General features: G+C 35.6%; 1 protein-coding gene across 4 annotated transcripts; it reads left to right on the top strand.

Moving 5' to 3' along the window:
- Positions 1 to 1,808: 1,808 nt before the first annotated feature.
- LOC143850310 (AT hook motif DNA-binding family protein) lies at positions 1,809 to 22,713 on the top strand. Of its 4 annotated transcripts, none has more exons than XM_077359580.1 (7): positions 1,809 to 1,832; positions 2,138 to 2,166; positions 3,069 to 3,798; positions 5,377 to 5,540; positions 15,857 to 15,988; positions 17,628 to 17,789; positions 22,149 to 22,713. In XM_077359580.1, the coding sequence occupies exons 3-7, from the start codon at positions 3,129 to 3,131 to the stop codon at positions 22,380 to 22,382; spliced, it is 1,362 nt and encodes a 453-aa protein (XP_077215695.1). In that variant the 5' UTR covers positions 1,809 to 1,832; positions 2,138 to 2,166; positions 3,069 to 3,128; the 3' UTR covers positions 22,383 to 22,713. The 4 variants fall into 4 exon arrangements, with proteins under 4 accessions (XP_077215695.1, XP_077215682.1, XP_077215687.1 ...); XM_077359567.1 differs by having other exon boundaries at positions 5,335 to 5,540; XM_077359572.1 differs by lacking the exon at positions 1,809 to 1,832 and adding an exon at positions 2,027 to 2,050 and having other exon boundaries at positions 5,335 to 5,540.
- Positions 22,714 to 22,765: the final 52 nt, after the last annotated feature.

Below are 22,765 nucleotides of genomic sequence, written 5' to 3'. Positions count from 1 at the left end.
AATATAAAATGTTATTAGTTGGTATTTTGTTTAAGAAAAATCTAAGATTTTAATTACTTTTTAAATTTTCCGAGGTCTATTTAGAAAATATTTTTAATTTGTCATTATTATGTAAAAATGGAACCGATAAAGTATGCTTAGAGTTTTTAATAAAGAAATAAAACATCAATTTTCTGTTTTTTATTTCATTTTAAGCGGTATCAGAATAATTAACCACAAGTTTAGCACAATTTCCAAATTTTCCATTTGACTCTAGTGCGATTGGATGATCGCTGCGACGGTCCACACGATCAACGGCCTAGATTACTTGCATCCTACCGTCCAGATTTTCTTTTTGGCTTTTTTTGGACTGGATTTTCTTATTAAAAAAATTAACTTGTTAAAAAGTCATCTAAGTCAAGATAAGCTTGATTAGTAGTAAAACAAATTCCAGCTGTGAGAGAAAAAGGTTGTCCAAATACTCTGTCTTTTTTCCTCTCTCCTGAAAAGATTCTCTAAAAATCCCGGAAAATGTGTAAGTGTGGTCCAAAAAGGCAAAACCTTTTATTTTGTTTAAAACATAAATAACCTGGGTTTTTATTTGGTAAGATAAAAGCTTTTTCTCTTTAATATATTCATATACCAAAAAAAAATCAAGAAAATGGCATATTATTATTTTTATTTTTTATATTATTAGATTTTAAATTCACAAAACAATTTATAATTAAGTTAATGTTATATAATAAATAACAGCGCCGTGCAAAATTTTATTCATCCGCACTTTTTGTAATAATACTCATGTAAGGTGCCAACCATTGCCGATGCACTATTATTACCTGTGGAAATTGTGAGAACGTTTTTTTATATTTTAATGTAAATTTTTGTATAGGCAACTTATATCCATATGACTATGTTTTGATAATAATAGGGTGGCTGATTTTGTTTTACACTTATTAAGGTGATGGAAACACGATCCGTAAATCCATTTTAATTAGGGTGAAATTTGGTCAATTTTTGGGAATTCAGGTTGAGCTTTAACAATAAAATCAGGCCGGGTTCCAGTTAAATTCAATACATTTTATTAGCGAAAGCTCAACCCGCCCCGTCCCAAGTTGCACCCCGAATTTTAATGCACTGACATGGTAGGTTCGCCGCACTTTTTACATGTTGTTATAGATGCTATAACGAAACTTCGTAAGAAAGTATCTCGAGAAATTTACAAAACCGAATTTGGTATATGCGAGGGCTATTTCCAACTCATTGATACGGTAGGTTTGCCGCGCTTTTACTTAAACTAGAGGTAGGCTATAACGAAACTTGGTAAGAAAGTATCTCGAGAAATTTACAAAATCGAATTAGGTATATGCAAGGGCTATTTCCTACTCACTAACATGGTTGGTTCGCCGTGCTTTTTACCAAAACTAGAGGTAGTTATAGATGCTATAACGAAACTTGGAGCATTTCTTTTCCAATATAGAAGAAAATCCTTTAATCTAAAATAAAAATCTAATTATTCTGAAAGTTAAATAGGAGCATTTCTTTTCTAATATAGAAGAAAATCCTTTTATCATAAATTCCTTCAAATATTAAATAAAATTATCAAATATTTAGTTTTGTCAATTAGCTAACGCAGCTATAGAGCATTTCTTTTCCCATATAAAAAAAAATAGAAGGAAAAGAAAGAATTAAAAATTTTGAGATAAAAATCAAATAATCAAGTAAAAAAATAAATTTCGCTTTAACAATAGAGGGGGCTGTCCCAAGTAAGAAAAAGGGGCCAATATATATTATCTCCGTCTTTTAAATATAAAGGCCTGAGGAGGGCATGGAAAAAGGAGAAAAATAAGAAAAAGGTGAATACCCAATTTTATTTTCAGAGCTTTGAAGCTCTGTTTTCTCTGAAAACTCTATAATCTCTCTCTCTCTCTCTCATCTGTCTCTTTCTTTGTCGGAATTTTCTTTTTCTTTTTTCCAGCTATGATTAGTGCTTACACCATTTTTTATCATCTCTCTGTTTTTTTTTTTTTTTCTTTTTCAAAACTTTCTTTTTCTTCTTCTGAAATTAAATACGGTAAAAGTCGAAAAAATGGAGAATTTCAGTAACTTATTTTTTACAAAGGTGGTTTGTTTTAATGGAAATTTCTTTGTTTTTTTGCAGGATATGGGCAATTTCTGGTGATTTCATAGGTGAGGTTAAATTTTTTTTTTTTTTTTTTTTGTGTGTGTGCAAGATGGAATTTTTTGGACTGATTTTTTTATTGAGATCAGTTAAGGAAGAGAAAGGACTCTCGAGTTCTAGGGTTTAGGGTTTTCTGGACTTTTTGTTAGGGTTTTACCTATCTGGGGTTTTAAATGTCAGTTAATTTTTTTTTTTTTTTACTATAAGGTGAGGTTAAATTTTCTATTTATTTATTTATTTATTATTATTATTATTTTTTGTGTGGTGGAATTTTCGGAATTTCTGTCTGGTGATTTTTGTTCTTGCGATCAGCTAAGGAAGATAACCGACTCTCGAGTTCTAGGGTTTTGGGTTTTCTGGACTTTTTGTTAGGGTTGTAGCTATCTGGGGTTTTAAATGTAAGTTTTTTTTTTTTTTTTTTTTTAACTATAACGTGAGGTTAAATTTTATTTTATTTTTATTTTTTTGTGTGTGTGTGTGTGTGGTGGAATTTTCGGAATTTCAGTTTTGTGATTTTTGTTCTTGCGATCAGCTAAGGAAGAGAAAAGACTCTCGAGTTCTAGGGTTTATGGTTTTTTTCTGGTGTTGTGTTAGGGTTTTAGCTATCTGTGGTTTTAAAGATCAGTTTTTTTTTTGTTTTTTTTTTTTTTTTGAGTTATTTTTGTGTAGTTTGTTTGTAAAAGTAGTGATCCAGCGATCTTTTTGTCTGGAAGAAGTAGAGCAGAATCCAAATCTATCGTTCTAAAAGGGTTCTGTAAATTAGGGTTTTATTTGTTTGGATTTTTGAAAGGTAGTAGATTCCCTCTCTCGTTTTTCTCTGATTTTTTGTTTGTGAAACACGAGCTCCGGTGAAATTACGCGTTTATGCGTTCATTGATGTTTGTTCAGTTAGGGTTTTAATGTTATGCAGGGTTTGTGAATCCTTTGTATGAAAGTGAGAGAACCATAGCATTTTTGCTCAACTGCATTCATGTCTGGTAGAGAGTCCCTCGTTTTGCACACAACTCCAATGCCATCTCAACAACAGGGAGCACAGGGCATCAAATTAGCTTTTTCTGGGGAAGGAACGGCTGTCTACAGAACACGTGCAGAACCTTCTTCCTACACGAGCAGCGGAGGAGCAGGCAATATAGGTTCCCGCCAAGGCCTTAATATGAACATGGGGGATTCGATGAAAAAGAAGCGGGGGCGGCCTAGAAAGTACGGTCCCGACATCTCAATGGCCCTTGCAATCAGCCCTATTCCTCTCAATCCCATTTCGCCCAATCCCACAATGGCCTTCCCAATGAACTCCATTCCGCCCAATCCCACCCTTGCCGTCCCAATGAACTCCATTCCGCCCAATCCCACCATTGCCGTCCCAATGAACTCCATTCCGCCCAATCCCACCATTTCCCTTGCAACAAACTCCATTCCGCCCAATCCAATTTCGCCCAATCCGACCATGGCTCTCGCAATGAGCCCCATTCCGCCCAATCCCACCACGGCCCTCATAATAAACCCCATTTCGTCCAACCCCGCTTCACCAGCTGTTCCGCAGCTGCCACCAGTGGTGGGCGCCGGCCCATCTTCGTCCTCAATGAAGAGGCCAAGAGGGCGACCTCCTGGCTCCGGCAAGAAGCAGCAGATGGCTGCTTTGGGTAATTTCCTCAATTTTCTGTCTCTATGGTTTTTTTTTTTTTGAATGATATTCTTTCTCCATGTTCTTTTTCCTTTAATGGGTTGGTGTTAATTGTTCATATGGTTGCTTTCAATTCTGTTTCTTTGGTTTTGGTTTGATGTTCTTTTGCATTATTTATGCCTTTCATGTGAGTAAGTTTTGTGTATAAGCTGGGAATTCTTGATTGCATTGGTTATCTTAGACTTTAATGTTTTGATGAAGTTGTGGTTTTGCTGGTGTTTTTTTACTGACAAAAAAGAAGTAGAAATGGATTGATAGTTAGAGGTAGAAATGAAACTGGTGAAATTACCCGTATGCCCTTAATTTGATATTTTGGTTTATGACTTGGTTAAATTGTTCTATTATTTTTTTGTAGCTTCAAGCCTTCAATAATGGCCTTTTTTTAATAGTGGAGAAATGAACTAGTTTGATGGTATAATTGTTTCATATTTTCTTTTTAGGCTATGATATTCTGTTATTTTCTGATACATGTTCTGAGGCCCTATTTTAATTTTCTGAAATCCAGTCCTAAATATAAAGTAACTATGTGTTGAAAGAACTTCTCCTTTTATTTTTTGATTTAAACATAACCCATGTTACAATTTCCAATTCACTAAAAAAATGGTTATTCCGTATCTTATGTGTGAATCCAAAATGTAAAATACAGTGTATTGAAAAAAAAATTCTTTGAATTTTTTATTTAAACAGAATCCATGCTACACTTTTGAATTCTCTATAAAAAATCATCTTATGTTACACTTTTCATTTTCTTTTTTTAAATCTTGATTTTATACAGGCTATTATCATTTAATTTTAGGTGGCATCTTGCTTCTAACTTTTATTAAATAGACAAGTAGAAATGAAATTGTGGAAATTACTCATATGCCCTTAATATTTGTTATTTTGGCTTTTAACATAGTTAAATGGTCTTATTATTTTTTATCTAGCTTCAATGCTGGTTTTTCTAATAGTGGAGAAACGACCTACTTTTTTTTTTTTGAAATGGCTGGAGAAACGACCTAGTTTAATGGTATAATTGTTTCATATTTTCTATCTAGGCAATGCTATTCTGTTGTTTTCTGATATATGGTCTGAGGCTTTATTTTTTGAGTTAAACATAACCCATGTCACACTTTCCATTTCACTAAAAAAAAATGGTTATTAGTTACCTCATGTGTGAATCCTATATCTAATATAACAGTGTATTGAAAAAAAATACTTCGAATTTTTTATTTAAACATGACACATGTTACACTTTTCAATTCACTAAAACAAATGGTTACTACTTACTAGTTACCCTATGTGTGAATTTCTTTTCATTTTATTTTTGTTTTTGAAATCTTGATTTTATATAAGCTATTATCATTTCCTTTTAGGTGGCATCTTGCTTCTGACTTTTATTTTATGTAGTTATTTGTTTTCACATTTTGAATATTTTAGCACAATTCATCCTTATTGAGTTTTTGACCTGCGGGATCTTCAGGGGTTGGATTAACACCACAAGTTAATCTTGCAGGAAATTCAGCAGTTGGATTTACGTCACCTGTTAATCTTGCAGGATCTTCAGGGGTTGGATTTATGCCACCTACTAATCTTGCAGTATCTTCAGCGGTTACTTTTACACCAAATGTTAATCTTGCGGGATCTTCAGGGGTTGGATTTACGCTACCTACTAATTTTGCTGGATTTGTACCAAATGTTATTTTTGTGAAAACCGGAGAGGTATGCATTTCTTTAATTCTAGGTGCATATTTATGTTTGCATTTTTTGAATGGTATATTTATGTTTGTATTTATTGCATGATCACTGCCACAATGTGATTTGTACGGGTCATATTTTACTTCCAGTTATGCTATACTTCTGAATGCCAGGCTTTGACTTTATTTTGTTTCTTGCCGATCTCCAATTAGTGATTAGAGTCATTAGACAACAAAATGACATGCACTACGTGTTAACATCATTCATGCAAAGAATATATGCTTTTATCGGTAAACTCTCAAGTCCGAAGCCAGAGTATGGTTAGGAAATAAGGCTCACCATCACGTAGAACAGAGGTCACAATAACAGGATAAAATGAATTACTCATAGTTATTTGCTGCAGTACTCAAGTTAAATGTATTGAAGTGGCAAAGAATTTTGGAAGATTCTAGGATCATCACATCATTCCTTTCCAGAATGATTTTCTTGATTCAGGATGGCATAACCAAGGAGCGATATATTGGAGCTTTTCTTTTCTCCAAAGAGGTGGTGTGGTTGGCCCTTTATCGAGCGGGATGGAATGAAAGTAGTCCCTTCCATGGCCTTTCTTTTTGTTTGATGCTAGCCTCACCTCGCACTCGACTCTCTAACTCAAGATGTGCAACTCGGGTCGGTTCAACCCGAAAAAATCATGGGTCGGGTTGTGTTTGAGTCGGGTTTGGGTTGAGGTGTCTGGTTGACCCGGCCTGCATCAAAACCCGGCATTTTAATTTTAATTTTTTTACCATTTTTGTGTTTTGTTTTCTTAGAACAAAAAAACCTGAAGGGGAATGATATCACCATAACCGGGTCAACCCGACCCGACCCGACCCGACTCAACCCGACCCAAATTGGGAAATCGGGTCAGGGTCTGGTCCGGTTTGGGTTGAGATATTAATTTCTCGGGTCGAGTCAGGTTGGCCTTCATTGGGTTGAGAGTCGGGTCTGGTTTGGGTTGATAGTTTAGAGTTTTGGGTTGGCTTCAATCCGACTCAACTCGACCAGATTTGCACCCCTGGTAATAGAGCCATAGCATAAAGATGTAAGGGGTATTTAATGCCTAATTTTTTAAACAACTATAATGTATACAATAGCTTGGTTATTGAGCTAGAGGTGGAATGCCCATAATTGCCTTGATACATGGTCAATGTATATTATAATTTCCTTAGAAATGCCCATATCTTATCGATTCCTCGATTTTTGGGAATCCCGTTTCGGAACGTGGGAAACACGATTCCCACTCTATGGGAAATTCGATTCCCAAGCTATGGGAAATGCGTATCCCACTCTATGGGAGGCACGTTTTCTTTCTACCCTCCATGTCTCTTGCTAGTCCTCTTCTCTTCCACTTCTTAGTATTTACATGTAAAGTAATTTAAGTACTTAAAATTTACATGTAAATTTTAAGCACCATGTAAAGTAATTTAAGTACTTAAAATTTACATGTAAATAAGGGAATAACCCCCATTTAAATCTATTGAAAATAGTTCCAAGACCCAAATCTAAAAGGATAAAAAGTCAACTTTCTAGTTCTAATACAAAATTAAAAAAAACGGGTCGGGTCAAAATCTTAACTTCCAAATTATGGGGTATTTTTCCAATTTTAAAAATTCATAAATTCTATCATTTCCAAACATTATTAAATCTCAAAAGTCCGGTAAAAAAATCTCATAATTCAGTTTCTAATTTTTTTTTTCTTGTCAGGTACTGGTCAACAGACTGGTCAACACATGCATTTCAACTGATAGTGATTTTCCTTTAAGTAAAAGTTGGATCTTTTAATAAAAAGTATTTTTTTAAAATATTTGGTTCATATAATTATTTCTTATATTTTTTATATTTTTTAATAATTTTTTATTAATTTTTTTTTAAATATTCAACTATTAAAAAAATTCCCCGAACCTTGCCGCTTCCCGCTTTGCTTCCTGCTCTAGCAACCTTGGTTCTATCAATGTAGTAGTTCACTTATTAGTTATATAAGGTATTTAATAGCTATAAAGAAATTTACATCTGAAAGGTCTTTAATCTATACTATATATAACCAGAAAATTGGAGTTTCCATCTGCTACCCCAGCCTCAAGAATTGAAACAACCCCAATTTTTTTTGGTTCTTAACTTTTTAATAACTATACGATATATGACTAGAAAGAAAGCTACCCAAATTTTTTAATACCTATAGAAATCAAATAAATGAAAAGTCTGACCTGTTATGTGCACAACCCCCTAGGCTATTTAAAACACTAAGTGCAAAATCTCTCTTGATTGAGCCCATATGCTATTTAAAACAACCCATAAATATTGAACTAAAAAAAACCCATTTATTAAACCCATAAATGTAATCTCTCTATTAAACCTTATGTTCCATGGATTCTTTTGAATGGGCGAAGTACCCTTGTCAGACACATGTCGGATTCAAATACATTAGGATTTTCTACTACCATAACTTTATAATTACCGCATGTTTTGAGTTTTATCTACCCACTAGTAAGTTTTTATATAAAAACACAACATTATATTTACTTAACCTATTAAAATTTTCAATATATTACTGGGTATAACCACAGTATTATCTAAACAAATTAAATTTTGAGAAATGATTAAAATATTCTGGCAAATCCACAAATCTTTCTTTTTGAGGTTTGCCGAATCTGACACCTGTTTCACTTGTCGGATTCTGACACTCATACTGTAGGCCGTACTGATGCAACATAGATTAAACCCCTCGGTTATTTAAAACTCTATAAAACTAAATTTCTTTCTATTAAGCCCATAGGCTATCTAAAACCCTATAAATGTTTGTGTATTAAATATGTATAAAGAGGTTACCATTCAAAAGAGATATATATATATATATATATATATATATGATGGGGCCTTGCAAATGAATGGTTTGGATCATCACAAAAAATGTGGGACCCATGTGTTTGGGCGCTCAAGCTCACGAATAGTTTTCCCTATATATATATATATCTAGAGAGCAAGGTTTTAGATTTCGGTTTCGGGGGTGATTTCAGTCCTCATCGAAACCGCAATTTTAGGCTGAAATTCCAAAATTTCAGGCGAAATCCATGAAATCAAATAAATATTATATTATTCCATAGAAATTTTCGACCGAAATTTCGACCAAAATTATATACGGTTTCAAGTATACCCAATTTCGGTTTCGGGAAATTATTATTTGATGGAATAAAATCTACTTTTTGGGTGAAATCCCTTAAATATCGGCCGAAATTTCCGGTGAAACGAAATTTCGACCAAAATTATATACGGTTTCGAGTATACCCAATTTCGGTTTCGTTCTCGACCGAAACCCAAAATTTCGGATTTCGGTCGAAATTTAAAACATTGCTAGAGAGAGAGAGAGAGAGAGAGAGAGAGAGAGAGAGAGAGAGAGAGAGAGGGCGAGCCTTAGTGCAACGGTAAGGTTGCTCCATTGTGACATGGTGGTCCCGGGTTCGAGTCATGGAAACAGCCTCTCTGCAAAGCAGGGGTAAGGCTGCGTACATCTAACCCTCCCCAGACCCCGCAATGGCGCGAGCCTCGTGCATTGGGTCGTCCTTATATATATATATATATATATATATAGTTATTTAAATCTTATACATGTAAATTTCTCTATTGATTTTTTTTTGGAAATGGTAGTTTGTTTTATTGATATTAAATACCTTTCAACAAACATTTAAATTAAGGAAATCTATATGCTATATTATACTAATAATACCATAGTGTGATTTAAATAAAAAAAGGGCGGCCCAGTGCACGAGGCTCTTGCCATTGCGGGGTCTGGGGAGGGCTAGATGTACATGATAATCACATCACACACACACACACACCATAATGTGGGCTATATGTACATGATAAATACATCACACACACACACACACACCATAATGTGATTTAAATACATGATAAAAAAGGAAGGGGGCTCTAGTCCTATTATGCGCTATATGTACATGATAAATACATCACACACACACACACACACACCATAATGTGATTTAAATACATGATAAAAAAGGAAGGGGGCTCTAGTCCCATGTATTTCACAGCTCATTTGTACATAATCGGTTTTGTTGATACGATGGGCAACTACAAGTCCAACCCATTGCAATTGGTCCCACCATGATTGGATGATTTTATGACCTTGATCAATAAGGCATCTTTAGGTACTTGCCAAGGAAAGCTCAACCATTGATATTTTGTAGGCATTGATCTTATGGATGGGGTGTCCATGAGTCGTGGGACTAGGACCATGTACAACTTGCGGGGACCACACACGTGCTTTTGTGGGACCCAAGGAGTATTGGGCTCACAAAAACATTAGTCACAAAAGCAAATATTTTTTGCACAAATATATAATGGGAAAACTTAGGTGGCCCTTGAGGTTGTTTAAAACCTTATCAATGTAAGCTTTCTTTTACTATTAGATACCTCATAAATAGTAATTTCTTTATGGCTATCAAATTTACATGTAAATTTCTCTGTACTTACTAAATACTTTAGGCGTAAATTTTTTTATATCTATTAAATACCTTATATTTTTAAGCTCTTTAAGGAAAGAGATCATCAATATAAGACTTTAAAGAGCATTCTTCCCCAACATTAATACAATACTCTATAGAATGTTTTTCCCATTGAAATCAGTAGTTGGTGACTGCCAAGGCCTTCGGAGTTCTCCCATACCCATTGCACCCGTAACTTGAGTAGCGACAAGATGGATTTCCTTAAGACGCTTGAGCTGAACGTGTTTTCGACTTTCACTAGCTCTACTCACGGGACTAGCTCTTCTCAAGGACTAGACTGACTCACCTACTCCCTAGGTCCTAGTGCCAGAGTGGGAAGCGAGTACGAGAAGCAATGTAGGAAGCGATGGGTTTAGAAAAGTGAAAATGTGTGAATAGAAAAGAGAAAAAGTGTGGAAAGCATCATTGGAAGTCAACATCAAACATGTAATAAACCTCAATAAAAGTGAATAAGAACTGTATAGAAAGAGTAGAATTGTAGGAGGTTAGGGAGGAAGGGTTAATATAAGTAAGAATTAAGTACATGATAAGACTTCTTCGTGACTAATTAGAGTTACAAGTTTTGGGAAATTTCAATTTCACATGTTTTATTCACCAATATATGAAGTTAAGTTTTTGGAAAAAGATCATCGTAATTTTCAGTTAAACCTTCAAATGAGTTTTCAAGTTTTAAATCCAATCTTTTTAAATACCCTTATTTAATATTATCAGGGCGGCCCAGTGCACGAGGCTCCCGCCATTGCGGAGTCTAGGGAGTGGTAGATGTACGAGCCTTACCCTTGCTTTGCAGAGAGGCTGTTTTCGTGACTTGAACCCGTGACCACCAGGTAGGGGTGGCCAACCGGTTCGGTTCTCGGTTCTCGGTTCATTTTTTTTCGGTTCTCGGTTCTCGGTTCCATGAACCGTAAGAACTGAACCGAACCGTAGTACACAGTAGGACCGAACCGAACCGGACCGAAAATAATCGGTTCGGTCCGGTTCGGTTCTTCGGTTCTAATGGCTAATTATTAATTATTAATTATAATTTATAAAAACTTTTAATTAAAGTTATAATATAAGTTACTTTCTTATTATAAGAATAGTATTAACTATTACTTATTAATATTATAAGTAATTTATATTATTAAGTATATATATAATAGAATATAAAAATATTATATATATATATATATTCAAAGTTCGGTTCTTCGGTTCCGGAACCGAACCGAGAACATTAGACCCGGAACCGAACCGAAATTTTTTGGTTCTTCATCAGTGGAACCGAACCGGACCAAAAATATTTTTTTACAGTTCGGTTCCGGTTCGGTTCTTCGGTTCCGGTTCGGTTCTTCGGTTCTGGTTCGGTTCTGGCCACCCCTACCACCAGGTCACAATGGAACAACCTTACCGTTGCGCCAAGGCTCGCCCTCCGAACCAAGAGGTGTACTTTTGATATTTAACAAAATTTGAACCTAAATTGGAAGTGTACTCTTAGTTAAGAGGAAGCCCGTAGGAAGCGTTTGGGAAGCTCACTTCCCCTAAATTTGGGAAGCAAGAAGAACTTTGCTTCCGAAGCGAATTTCCGTGGAAGCGAGCTTCACATCTAACTAGGATGTTTTTGGCAAATATGTGTCCTGCAACCCGAAAGACGGAACAAAGAGTTCTCTCTGTGGCTCAAGGCTCTATACTTTGTTCATAAGTTTAGTAGCCAAAGCTACAAGAAAGAGGGAATTTCTCAAAGTGTGCCCCTGAGTACTGGCACTGACTGAACTCAACGATAGAACAAGATCCATTTTGCATCATATCTAACAGATTCCTTGGTTCGGACCAAAGAAGCAATGTCACTTGATCATTATCAAAATGATTACAATCTTTTAATGTCCGTGAGGATCCCACCAAAGCGCCTTGCACATATAAAGAAATTTACATTTATAAGATCTCTAATAGCTATAAAGAAATTTACATATAAGGTATTTAGTAAGTACAGAAAAATTTACATTTATGAACAATAACTTCTTTTATAGCTATTAAGTACCTCGTAAATGTAAATTTCTCTATACTACAAATACCTTAGATTTAAATTTCTTTATAGTTATTTAATACCTTACATTTTAAGCGCTTGCTTTACGGGCTCACACGTGCGTTCTATTTGTGCTAGAAATTTGTGTTTATAACTATAATATCTATTTATGTTTATAATTATAAGATCTATTTACCATTCAAAAAAAAGGGGATCTATAATAGCTATAACAAAATTTACATTTATGATGTTTGTGTTCGAGAAAAAGTAAAAGATTTTTTCTCTTTTTATTGAATGATAGATAATTTTATTAAAAAAAGAAGAAGGGGACCGACCTGGTCGATACAAAAGAAGAGCAACAAATCTACAAAGCAAAAAAAAAAACATAACAGACAATATCAAGGGGGGAGTGCATCAAAGAACTCCAATGTACGAGTCATGCAAATAAAAATATGTGTTATTATGACCAAGTTTTTATGATGTGAAAATAGAGATGATAAGAATCGGGAACTTAAATTTATGAGTTTGCTACCCAAATGATCATTGTTAAGATATGATCTTGATGATTAGCCTTGGGTCCCGTTAAAAAAAATGATCTTGATGATCAAACTTGAGTCCCAAATAGCATTCATTTGCAATCAAGATTTGATTTGGTGGACTCATGGTTTTAAATTTCCCCAAAATAACCGAATTATTTCCATTTCCATCCTCACCGAAACGAAATCTACATGATTTCCTTTTATGTCGTTATTTCCCCGAAATTTTAACCAAAATTCCTGAAATTCGACTGGAATTTCTAAATTTGACTGAAATTCCCAAAATTCGACCGAATTCTGATCTTCGATCGAAATGGCTGGAACAAAAAAAAAATGGAAAGATGTTAATATTTGCATTTCATTTCATTAATGCGGAGATTGATATTTGCTAACCAACATCATTGAACTGCAGAGCTGTGCAAAGTAACTGTATCTTATGCATAGGATGTCCGATTGACATTGAACCAATAATGCCACGTAACTCTGTGGTATTGACATAGAGTTGGGATCCTTAGAGGGGAGACGGGTCATTGTACTCTCTTACACTTCATTACATTGTACTTATTTATTGACTTTATTGTTCCAGCCACATGCGACAATTCATGTCACTCGGTGTTTGATGCGATTAAGCCATTATGGATGGCTTTCTTGCATGTGATGGTTTATAAGTGTTTTTTTAATGGTATGATGATGGTTTCTAAGTATGTATTTGTGCTTATTCTAGCAATTCCCAAAGTTTCATCTTATAATTTCATCATTTGCATATGTTTTCATCTATGATTTGTGGACACGGACACGAGTGTTGCATGTCAACATGGACACAGTGTCAAACATGGCAAACCCCAAAATTTAGAAACGGGGACACGACTAAAATAGAAAGTGAATATAATCATAATTTGTGGATACGGATTCGTGTGTTGAGTTTCAACACGGACACGAGTTGTCTGACATAACAACATCTAAAAATCTAGAAATGGTGACACGTACATACGAATAAAATTATTGATTACTATCATAATCTGTAACAATATAAATATGTTATTCATTTAACAAACTAATAAATCTTAGAATTAATCAACTATAAAACAAACACGAGATAATCAAATAGCAACGCATCTATCAATTTAATCTAATTCTCTTCCGTCTCCAATATACAATGAGAAAGGGAGACCATTACGATACAATGAATATAGTATTGGAATAAGAGTTTGTTTAGGGTTTTAAGTCTAAGAGAGGGGATATAACAACAAATATGAGTTAAAGAAGAGTTAATAATAAAAGAGGTAAACACAATATTCTATAATAAAATAGAATGCCACACTTAACACGCTACAAAAATGTGTCCACACGCCCACATTGAGTCTAACACTTGTGGCAACACATATAAGCAGTGTTTAAAAATACGGATGTGATGCGGAATGCGGCAAAGAAAAATCCTTGTCGACTCGGCGTGGACGCGGCTAAGAACGCGGTTGATGCGGTCGACTCGTTCATTACTCGGGAGAGTCAAAGGAGTTTATTGACTCTATAGGGTATAGGGCAAACTGAGGAATGCGGATGTGGTGCAACGCGGAACGCAGCCAAGGCAAAAAGGAGTTGACTCGGGCGAGTTCCTTGTTGAGTCAAGGAGTTTTTAAACACTGCATATAAGTGTCCAAAGGAGTGTCGACTCTCATGTCGTTTTGGACACGGCACAACACGTGCATCGGCAATAAATTCAATGTGTTGGCTAAATCATAGGTTTTCATACGTTTCCTTGGTTTTACAAGATTTCCATTGAAACAGAAATGTTTCCATTTCCTTGCTGACCAAAACTGACATCAAAATCGAAATTTAAAACCTTGGGTGGAACCCCATGAGGCGTGCATGATCCTAGTCCATGCCACATGCACACTCCATCTGTAAGATCAACGCTGACAAAAATTAAAGTTTCAACTTCTTATGGCATGCTCCTAAAGATGCCTTATTTGATCAAGGTGCTAGGATCATCCGATTATGGTGGGGCTAGCTGTAATGATTCACGCTTCTGATTGCCCATATGAGGTCAAGTGACACCGGTAGGATGCGATGACTATAAATTTGGAAGTAGGAAGGAAAGCTTATTTAGGTTTACGGAGAGAGAGAGGGGTGGGGAAATATCAACAAATATTAATTAAAGAAGAGTTAATAGTCAAATAAGAGTTATAATAAATGTGGAGGTAAACACAATATTCGATATTAAAACATTATTTTAGACTTGACACAATACGAAGTAGAAAAACTTGTCGACACGCCATCATTAAGTCTAGCAGTACGTCACATGTGTTGAAAGGAGTACCAATACGTGGGGACACATGTCGATACGTGTGTCAATAGTAAAGTATGAAATTATGGAATAAATAATGTAGAATAAAATCTGCTGATGAACTATGAAAGGATCAGTCCCTTGATTTCTGTTCCATGATTATTTAGGCATGATTTGCTCTACTTATTTTATATTAGTACAGGTTTCTTTGGTAGGAATACCAGAGTTATCTGATTTTGATTTTTGAACTTGATTAGCAGTCTTCCAGTCTGATATGGGCTTTTGTTTCAGTTTTCTCTAACTTAAACTTGAAGTCATACCTTTTCTTCTTTCAAGAAATTTATACGCCCTGATCAAGGTTGGGAAAAACTGTGTGAAAAGAAATAGATATCAGAGAATACTCTTAGTGGACATTCCATGGCAGCTAGATTCTCTCTTAAGCTCTCTTACTACATTCAGAATAGCCTCCTTATTCTATATAAATAAAGATTTTTCCCATCTGCCAATTTGTCTAATCCTACTGTCCGGAAAAATGTAAAAGAAATACATGAAAAAGCGAAACATGGCAAGAAAAAAAATGCCAGGATGACAACTATCCTTGTAATTAACAACTTTAGAGAAAGTTACATTTGTTTCCCATTCATGAATAATTTTGAGAAAAAACTTGGAACTTCTGATGTAAAATAAGGGATGATCTCAGTTTTATGTGCTGGAAAAACAAAGGTTCTGGCAATTTATTTGGCTAATTATTGGAAATCTATGCTCTTGATATTGAATGTTAGCTTTTCTTAATGCATGTTCCATTTTTTTTCTTTTTAAACTGTGAATAAGTTATCTGTCGTACACCTTCTGTTCAAGTTAAATTTTGTTGGTTAGAAACTACACTGGATCTGATAGAAAATGTTTTAAGGAGATATGGAAATATTTTTCACTATTTGTGCCATGATCTTTGTTTTCAGGATGTATCCTCGCTGATAATGTCATATTCTCAAAGTATATCACAGTCAGTATGCATTATATCAGCGAGTGGTGCTATCTCTAATGTGACACTCCGTCAGTCAGCAACTTCTGGTGGAACAGTTACTTATGAGGTTCGTTATATTGTGATTTTTTTTTTGAATGGTTCGTTATATTGTAAAGTTACATCTCAACTTGCCCAGACGTATGGAACAAATACTGTTCTCTTTATGAAACGATAAGTCGCAGTGTTCTAAGGTTACAACTATTCGTGAAAAGCTCACACCATGCAGAAAAAAGGGTCCCCATTGGCACAGGTGCTACTGTCTTTACACAAACGAAAGTAGAGGGCAAACAAATAGACACGCCAAGTTCGTAAAGAGGTGTAGGAGTGTATGCCTGTTAATTGTGGAATTGTTTCACATGTAGGACTAGTGATGGTTTTCAATTTCCACCGACACGAAACGACCGAAATGTTTTCGTTTCTATCCTCATCGAAACTGAAATCAAAATGACAAAAATGCATAAACCAAAATCGTAAGTGTAATAGTGATATACAATATTATCATGTATTACATAATTATATTTATATGAATTGCATGGAAAATGTGGTGCATGTATTATGTATAAATATTTATATGGATTACGTGTGAAATTTGGTATGTACTAAATTATTAGGCATGCGCAACAGTGCATGTCACTAGGTGTTCAATGTTTTTAAATCATTGTAGATGGTTTATAAGTGTGTATTTGTGCTTATTCTAGTATTTCTTGAAACTTCATCTTCAAATTCTAATCATTTACATATGTTTCCATATTTTTCCTTGATTTTACAGGTTTTCCACCAAATTCCCACCCGAAACCGAAACGTTTCTGTTTCTGTGGCGATCAAAACCGAAATTTAAAACCTTCGATTTAATAACTATGATACTAATTAGTGTTTGAAGATGAACACGAGCATTGTGCCAAATTTCTGTTCGAAATGATCCGTTTTGGCCGAAATGTCTCGGTTTTCGTAAGAGCCAAAATGAAATTTCCATTGAAATTATGATTCTGTGCTGTTTCAATTTTGTTTAGGCCTCGTCAATCGAAATACTACACCGAATCTTGGAAATATGTCATTTTTTATTGTAAGTTATGGTGGAAATCATGTATGCAAATGATTGAAATTTAAGATGAACTTGGAAATGCGATGAAAGCATATCTAAATATGAACATTTTAAAAATTAGGAAAATATAAAAATATTTAAAAATCATAAAAATTAGAAAAGACAAGTTTCAAGGTGAAACTGAAATCTTGGTGGAAAGTTTACCTTCATGTGGAAGTGAAATTTTATTTTATTTTACTTATTCTTTATGATTTGTGGACACAGACACATGTTGACACGGACACGGAGTGTTAGACACGGCAAACTCCCAAAATTTAGAAACGGGGACACCTGTAAATCTAGAGATAGTCGCACACTCATACACGTACATACATAAAAAGTTGCTGACACTTCTAGCAGTACACTTAAAAGTGTCTAAAGGAATGTCAACATGTGTGGACACGACACACGCGTGTGTTTGCAATAAGTCAAAGTGTCAGCCAAATCATAGCTTATTCTGATTTGATGCGAGTATTTTCCTTTTATATGCCATAAATACATGAAGTTTCAATATGAGGCTGGTGTTGGTTACTGTTGTAGGAGTTACTTTCTTTAAGTAATCTGTCGTCCTCGTCTAGAGATAAAATGTGTTTTACCAGTATAAATCTATTTAATGTTTAAACAGGGACGATATGAGATCCTGACACTTTCTGGGTCATTTGTGTTCTCGGAGACTGGTGCTCAGCGTAGCCGATCAGGCGGATTGAGTGTGACACTTGCGGGTCCCGATGGCCGTGTTGTTGGCGGTGGAGTGGCCGGGCTTTTAACAGCAGCATCCCCAGTCCAGGTTTGTCCTAATTTCAGTGTGTTTTTGTAGGATTTCTTATTCCAAATATAATGGTTCATCAGGACATGGTATTCCTATGATATTTATGTGATGGTTTGTTGATGTTTTCTGATATATGAACTTTGGTTGAATAGAATACTAAATTAATGTTCAATTGGACGGGGTTCATTCTAGAAGGCAGTTTAAAAAATGACCGTATTTGAAAAGGAACCTTTCTTTTTGTAAAGTGACTTCTGGTAGATGTTTCCAGGATTTTTTTTGACCGGTAGCCAAATTCATTAAGAAAACGACACAAGGATCAAAATGAAAAATAAAACCCGTAGAAATTACAATCAGGGCAGAGATTTCCCCTCCATGAGAATGTCTCGCTGTATTTAGCTTAGAATCAGCAATCTCATTGGCAAACGGCAAACCTTATATGCTTCCATCCCTTGCAATGTTGTTTGTCACTTTGTCTATCTAATTGATTATGAGCCACAGATTCCACGACCACCCTTTTACCTTTCTGGCTCCCCACCACACTATATTTTGTCAATCCCCTTACACCACTAAAGGTGATGGGGCCATCTTAGGGTCCAAATTTTAATTTTAGCTCTATCTTAAATCCCTTAAGTCATAGGAGTCCTTGTATCTGTGGGACTTGAAGTGGTTTAGTTTTCATGATGAGTTAGGAGATTCCAACTAGTTTGGGACAAAGGCTTAGTTGAGTTGAGTTGAGTTGAGTTGAGTTGATGAGTTAGGAGATTAGATAGAGTCCATGTAAAGAGAGAATATGAGTACTAATTAGACTAGGGGCATTTGGATTATATGACATACTACAGTGGCATTTGGACTACGACGGAGGAAGCTACTGCTAGAGACGAACATGCTTTTTATCTAATGTGATGGTCAAAGCACCAGTAAGTTGAGGGTGTCCCTTATAATTATCACTTCAAACAGACAAAATGATTGTCCAAAATTGCTTGTGCATTGGATGTATCTAGTCCATTAAAAAACACAACCGTATGCGACGCGTGCGAAGATTCCAGTTGAAGCAGACCATCTTAAACTCCAAATTTTAATTATTATTATCTTTTTAAGTCCTCTAAGTTATGATTCAGACACCAACTGAAGAACTCCCACATGTCATTCCAAACATTATATTTGACGGGATTGAATCTTTTCATGTGGGGGAGTATGATGCAGACCATCTTCAGGTCCACATTTTAACTTTTAGGTGTCTTTTAAGTCCTTTAAGTTATCGGAGGTGTACCAAGGCCTTCTCCCACTAATATCATTTGGTTTATTTAAGTTGTAGTGTTTAAAATGGGGCCTACAAGTGTATTAAGAAAATCTTAAGTGATAGGTGCATTTAAGTCATTTGAAAATAAGCACTTAAGTTGTTAAGTGACCACAAGGGCGTACAGTGCAACTTAAAAGTCCTTGTATTTGTCGGACTTGAAGTGGCTTGCATAGCCTATAAATATGAAAGGCCTGTTGAACCCAAAAACTGTTGAATATAAATGAAAATTGATGATTGTTGATTCAGTGTGATGCGTTCTCTGAAGTGTGATGTTCATATCCAAAGGTGTGATGTCTAGGAGAACCCTTGTGTGACTTAGTTTTCTAGCCTAGTACGTTTTTCTTTTTCATATTCTTTTCTTATCCATTTCCCCCTTTCCACATTCTGTTTCCCTTTTTTTCGCATTCTCTTTCCAACTTCCCTTTTCTCCTTTACACGTCCCCTTTTCCCTTTCCATATCCTTTACAACCCAAACCAACCTACGATCTCTTCCTTTACACAACCTATAAATCATCAAACTGCTCAAGAACCAACCTTTATCTATCTTTCCTCCCATGTAACCGATGTTTACCGATGTTTACCCTTTCTTAACATGCTTTATCTGTTCTTTATTCTTGTACCTTTCTTTAAACCTTTTCAAGACTTCAAGAAACTCATTCAAGAACTTTTCAACAACTTTAACCATTGTTTAGCCTTGCTTCATATGTCAATTGCTATCAGAGCTGCATGTATAAAGATCTTCAGCAGCCGTCCTACATTATTTGTTATTAGAGCTGCGTGTATAAAGATCTTTCCATGCCTGTCCTGCATCAAAGTTCCTTCAAATTTTGCTCTGAAAACTTTCAGCCCCGTAAGAAATGTCTTTGCCTTGCCGACTTTGGAGTCATTAATGCCAATGAGCTAGATAACTCCCAGATTCTTAAACTATTGTTTTCCCTAAAAACTCCTCCAATCACAGCCGGTCTGGGATTACTCAAGGAAAATCCAATGAAATTATGCTTTAGAACAACGAGAGGCGGAGGACTCCACGAGGCCATTTTGTTTCTTTCTACTGTTGGTACCGGCAAGCACCTCTCTCCACTTTTTAAATAAATAAAAAATGGAGACACCTCTAAAGATTCAATTTGCAAGAGCCTACTTCACCATCTGAAAGTAAACTGTCTTCCGTAATAATCTTCTAACGGATCTTTAGGCACCTTAGAACACTCTCTGATTTCTTTCGGACCAAATGGTCCAAAAGATCACACATCCTTCTTTTTCTCTTGCATACTTTATTCCAATTCTTTGAATACTTGATCGTCTTGTTTTCGTCCTTTCCTTCCGACAAGAAATTTGTTTGTAGCCAGACATGTAAATTTGATAAGGTTATCATTATGATCGAGACACCACCCCGGAGGATCCGTTGTTTTTCTTCCACCCCGCAATTTTATTATCCATTCTCTCAATAATCACCGCCCAAAGAGTGAAAGACCTTAGATGGCATTCCCACCCATAAAGGGAAGCCAAGGTAGGACATCAGCTTTGCAGCTCTTTATCTCCGCCAACTCCCTCACCCTCTCCATTGCCATATTGAACCCAACAATACTGATTTTTCTCACATTGACTTTAAAATTTCCCATTTCCCTTTTAAGTCCTTACAAAAAATGAGAATATCATCAGGAAACTGAAGGTGAAAAATATGGAGCACCAGCTCCCCAACCTGCCAACACACCCTTTTGAGTCCTTACAAAATATGAACCACTGGCTCCCCTACCAGCCATGAGTTTTTAAGTTACCAGAACTTTCCTGTAAAACTTTTGAAGCTAGTTCGATACCTGATTAGGACCATTCACAGTTTCAGTTTCCTTGTATTAAAGCACACATTTTTCTCTTAAGTTTCTTCTTTCTAGACTCCTTGCAGAAAGGAGAAACTAAAAGCAATTGTACCAGAAATCTGTTGGCCCTTAGTTACGTTTAACTGAATTCTTTAATACGATCCAAGTGATGCACAGAACTAACAATGTTTCTCTTACCTTTGAATGATTGTCTTATCACTATTCAATTGTACCAAACATTCCCGCACGGTTTCAGATTCTTTATATTCAAGCACACCCAATTTAAGTTTCTTTTTTCTTTTTCATTTTGTTGGAAAAATGATTAAATTACACCCAATTGCCAAAGCTCTTAGTTGCAGTTACCAACATACACATTTACTCTGAACGTTCAACCCTCTGATCTTTAATGTAGAGCGAAACATTCATATATAAATGGTAGAATGGAAAGCCTTGTTGCACCACCCAGTTAGTAGTTGAGTTACACTAATACATAGCTTTAACAAAAGAAATGCTTGAACAAAAAAACATTTATGAATACCCTTCTTGTTTTGCCAATACTTGTGATTTGATGCTAATGACCATAATACACCAGCTGTTCTATTTGAGGATCTAATTGAATCAGGCACTAAAAGAGGTTACTAATATTGCCCCAATTGCATTGTCATAATGTTTGATTTTAACTTGGAAATTATTTTTTAGTTGGACTCATCCCATTCACAAAGTTGTTAGGATATTTTTATGTTTATTCATATCATTATCCCATTCATTTGAGTTTCTCGAGAGGTTATGGGTTATGTGTGAGGTTAAAAGGATATTTTTATGTTTATTCATATCATTATCCCATTCATTTGAGTTTCTCGAGAAGTTATGGGTTATGTGCGAGGTTAAAAATAAAGTGTTGAGGATGGCCTCAACTTAAAAGTTTCACTTGTAATTGATACTTAGTAGTGCTTGTACCTGTATATTAATCATCTTCTGTATTAGCATTAATGCTTCTAATCGGGGTCCACTTTACTACGTTGTAACATATTGTCCCTTCATTGTAAATGGTGTTCATAGACTGCTGATATCTTTGTTCAGTTTTATTTTCCACCTTTTTGGGAAATATTAGCGAACTGTTTTAGGGGATTAACTGGTTGCATTATACAGCTATTCCTGGGTCTATAGAAACATTTATAACTCCATTTTTTTTCCTTAGAACTACAATTCATGATTGAAACCAGAGTTTAATTTCAACTGAAACAATTACTTGCCCTATTGTAGGTGATCGTGGGCGGTTTCACTGTGAATGGACATTACGAGTCGAAACCAACACAACCTTCAGACCCTTCTGCCCAGCTAAACATTGGCACTGGTGGGATGTCAGGGATTGGAAGCCCGCCATCGCGGGGACCACTGAATGAGCCCTCTGGTGGGCCTGGGAGCCCGCCCAATCTGTGCGCAGGTCCTTCCAATAACAGTGCCCCACAGGGCATGGCAAGTATGCCATGGAACTAGATGAGCATCTCACTTCTCCTGCATTCTAGCCATAGGAGAGCCATTGCATTGAGATAACTTGCGACTTGAAGTCTCTTTGGCAGAAAAGTGGAACCGCAACGTCTCCATTTGCCAACTGGGAAGTATATGTTATGTGGTAAAGGCTGCCTTCTTCCAGTGCCATGCAAGTTAGGATATACATTAGGTTTTACTATAGCTAGTTATTTGTAGGATCAGAAGGATGATGAAATAAATTTTCCTTGATAAACAATTTTTATAACTGATGTTATTGACATTATAACTTTGGGTTTTTCTTACCCTTTTCTTGCTATAGGTTTTATACTCTTTTCCATCTTTTTTGGTTTAGATGATGATGCTTTTGTGGTGGTTCTTTTCAGCAAAAA

This window comes from Tasmannia lanceolata, unplaced genomic scaffold (genome assembly GCF_043159265.1).
Source record: "Tasmannia lanceolata isolate RefF3 unplaced genomic scaffold, GAP_Taslan_0.1 ptg000003l, whole genome shotgun sequence".
NCBI classification, from domain to species: Eukaryota; Viridiplantae; Streptophyta; class Magnoliopsida; order Canellales; family Winteraceae; genus Tasmannia; species Tasmannia lanceolata.
The sequence above is the reverse complement of the archived record's forward strand: the minus strand, read 5'-3'. Positions and strand labels throughout refer to the sequence as shown.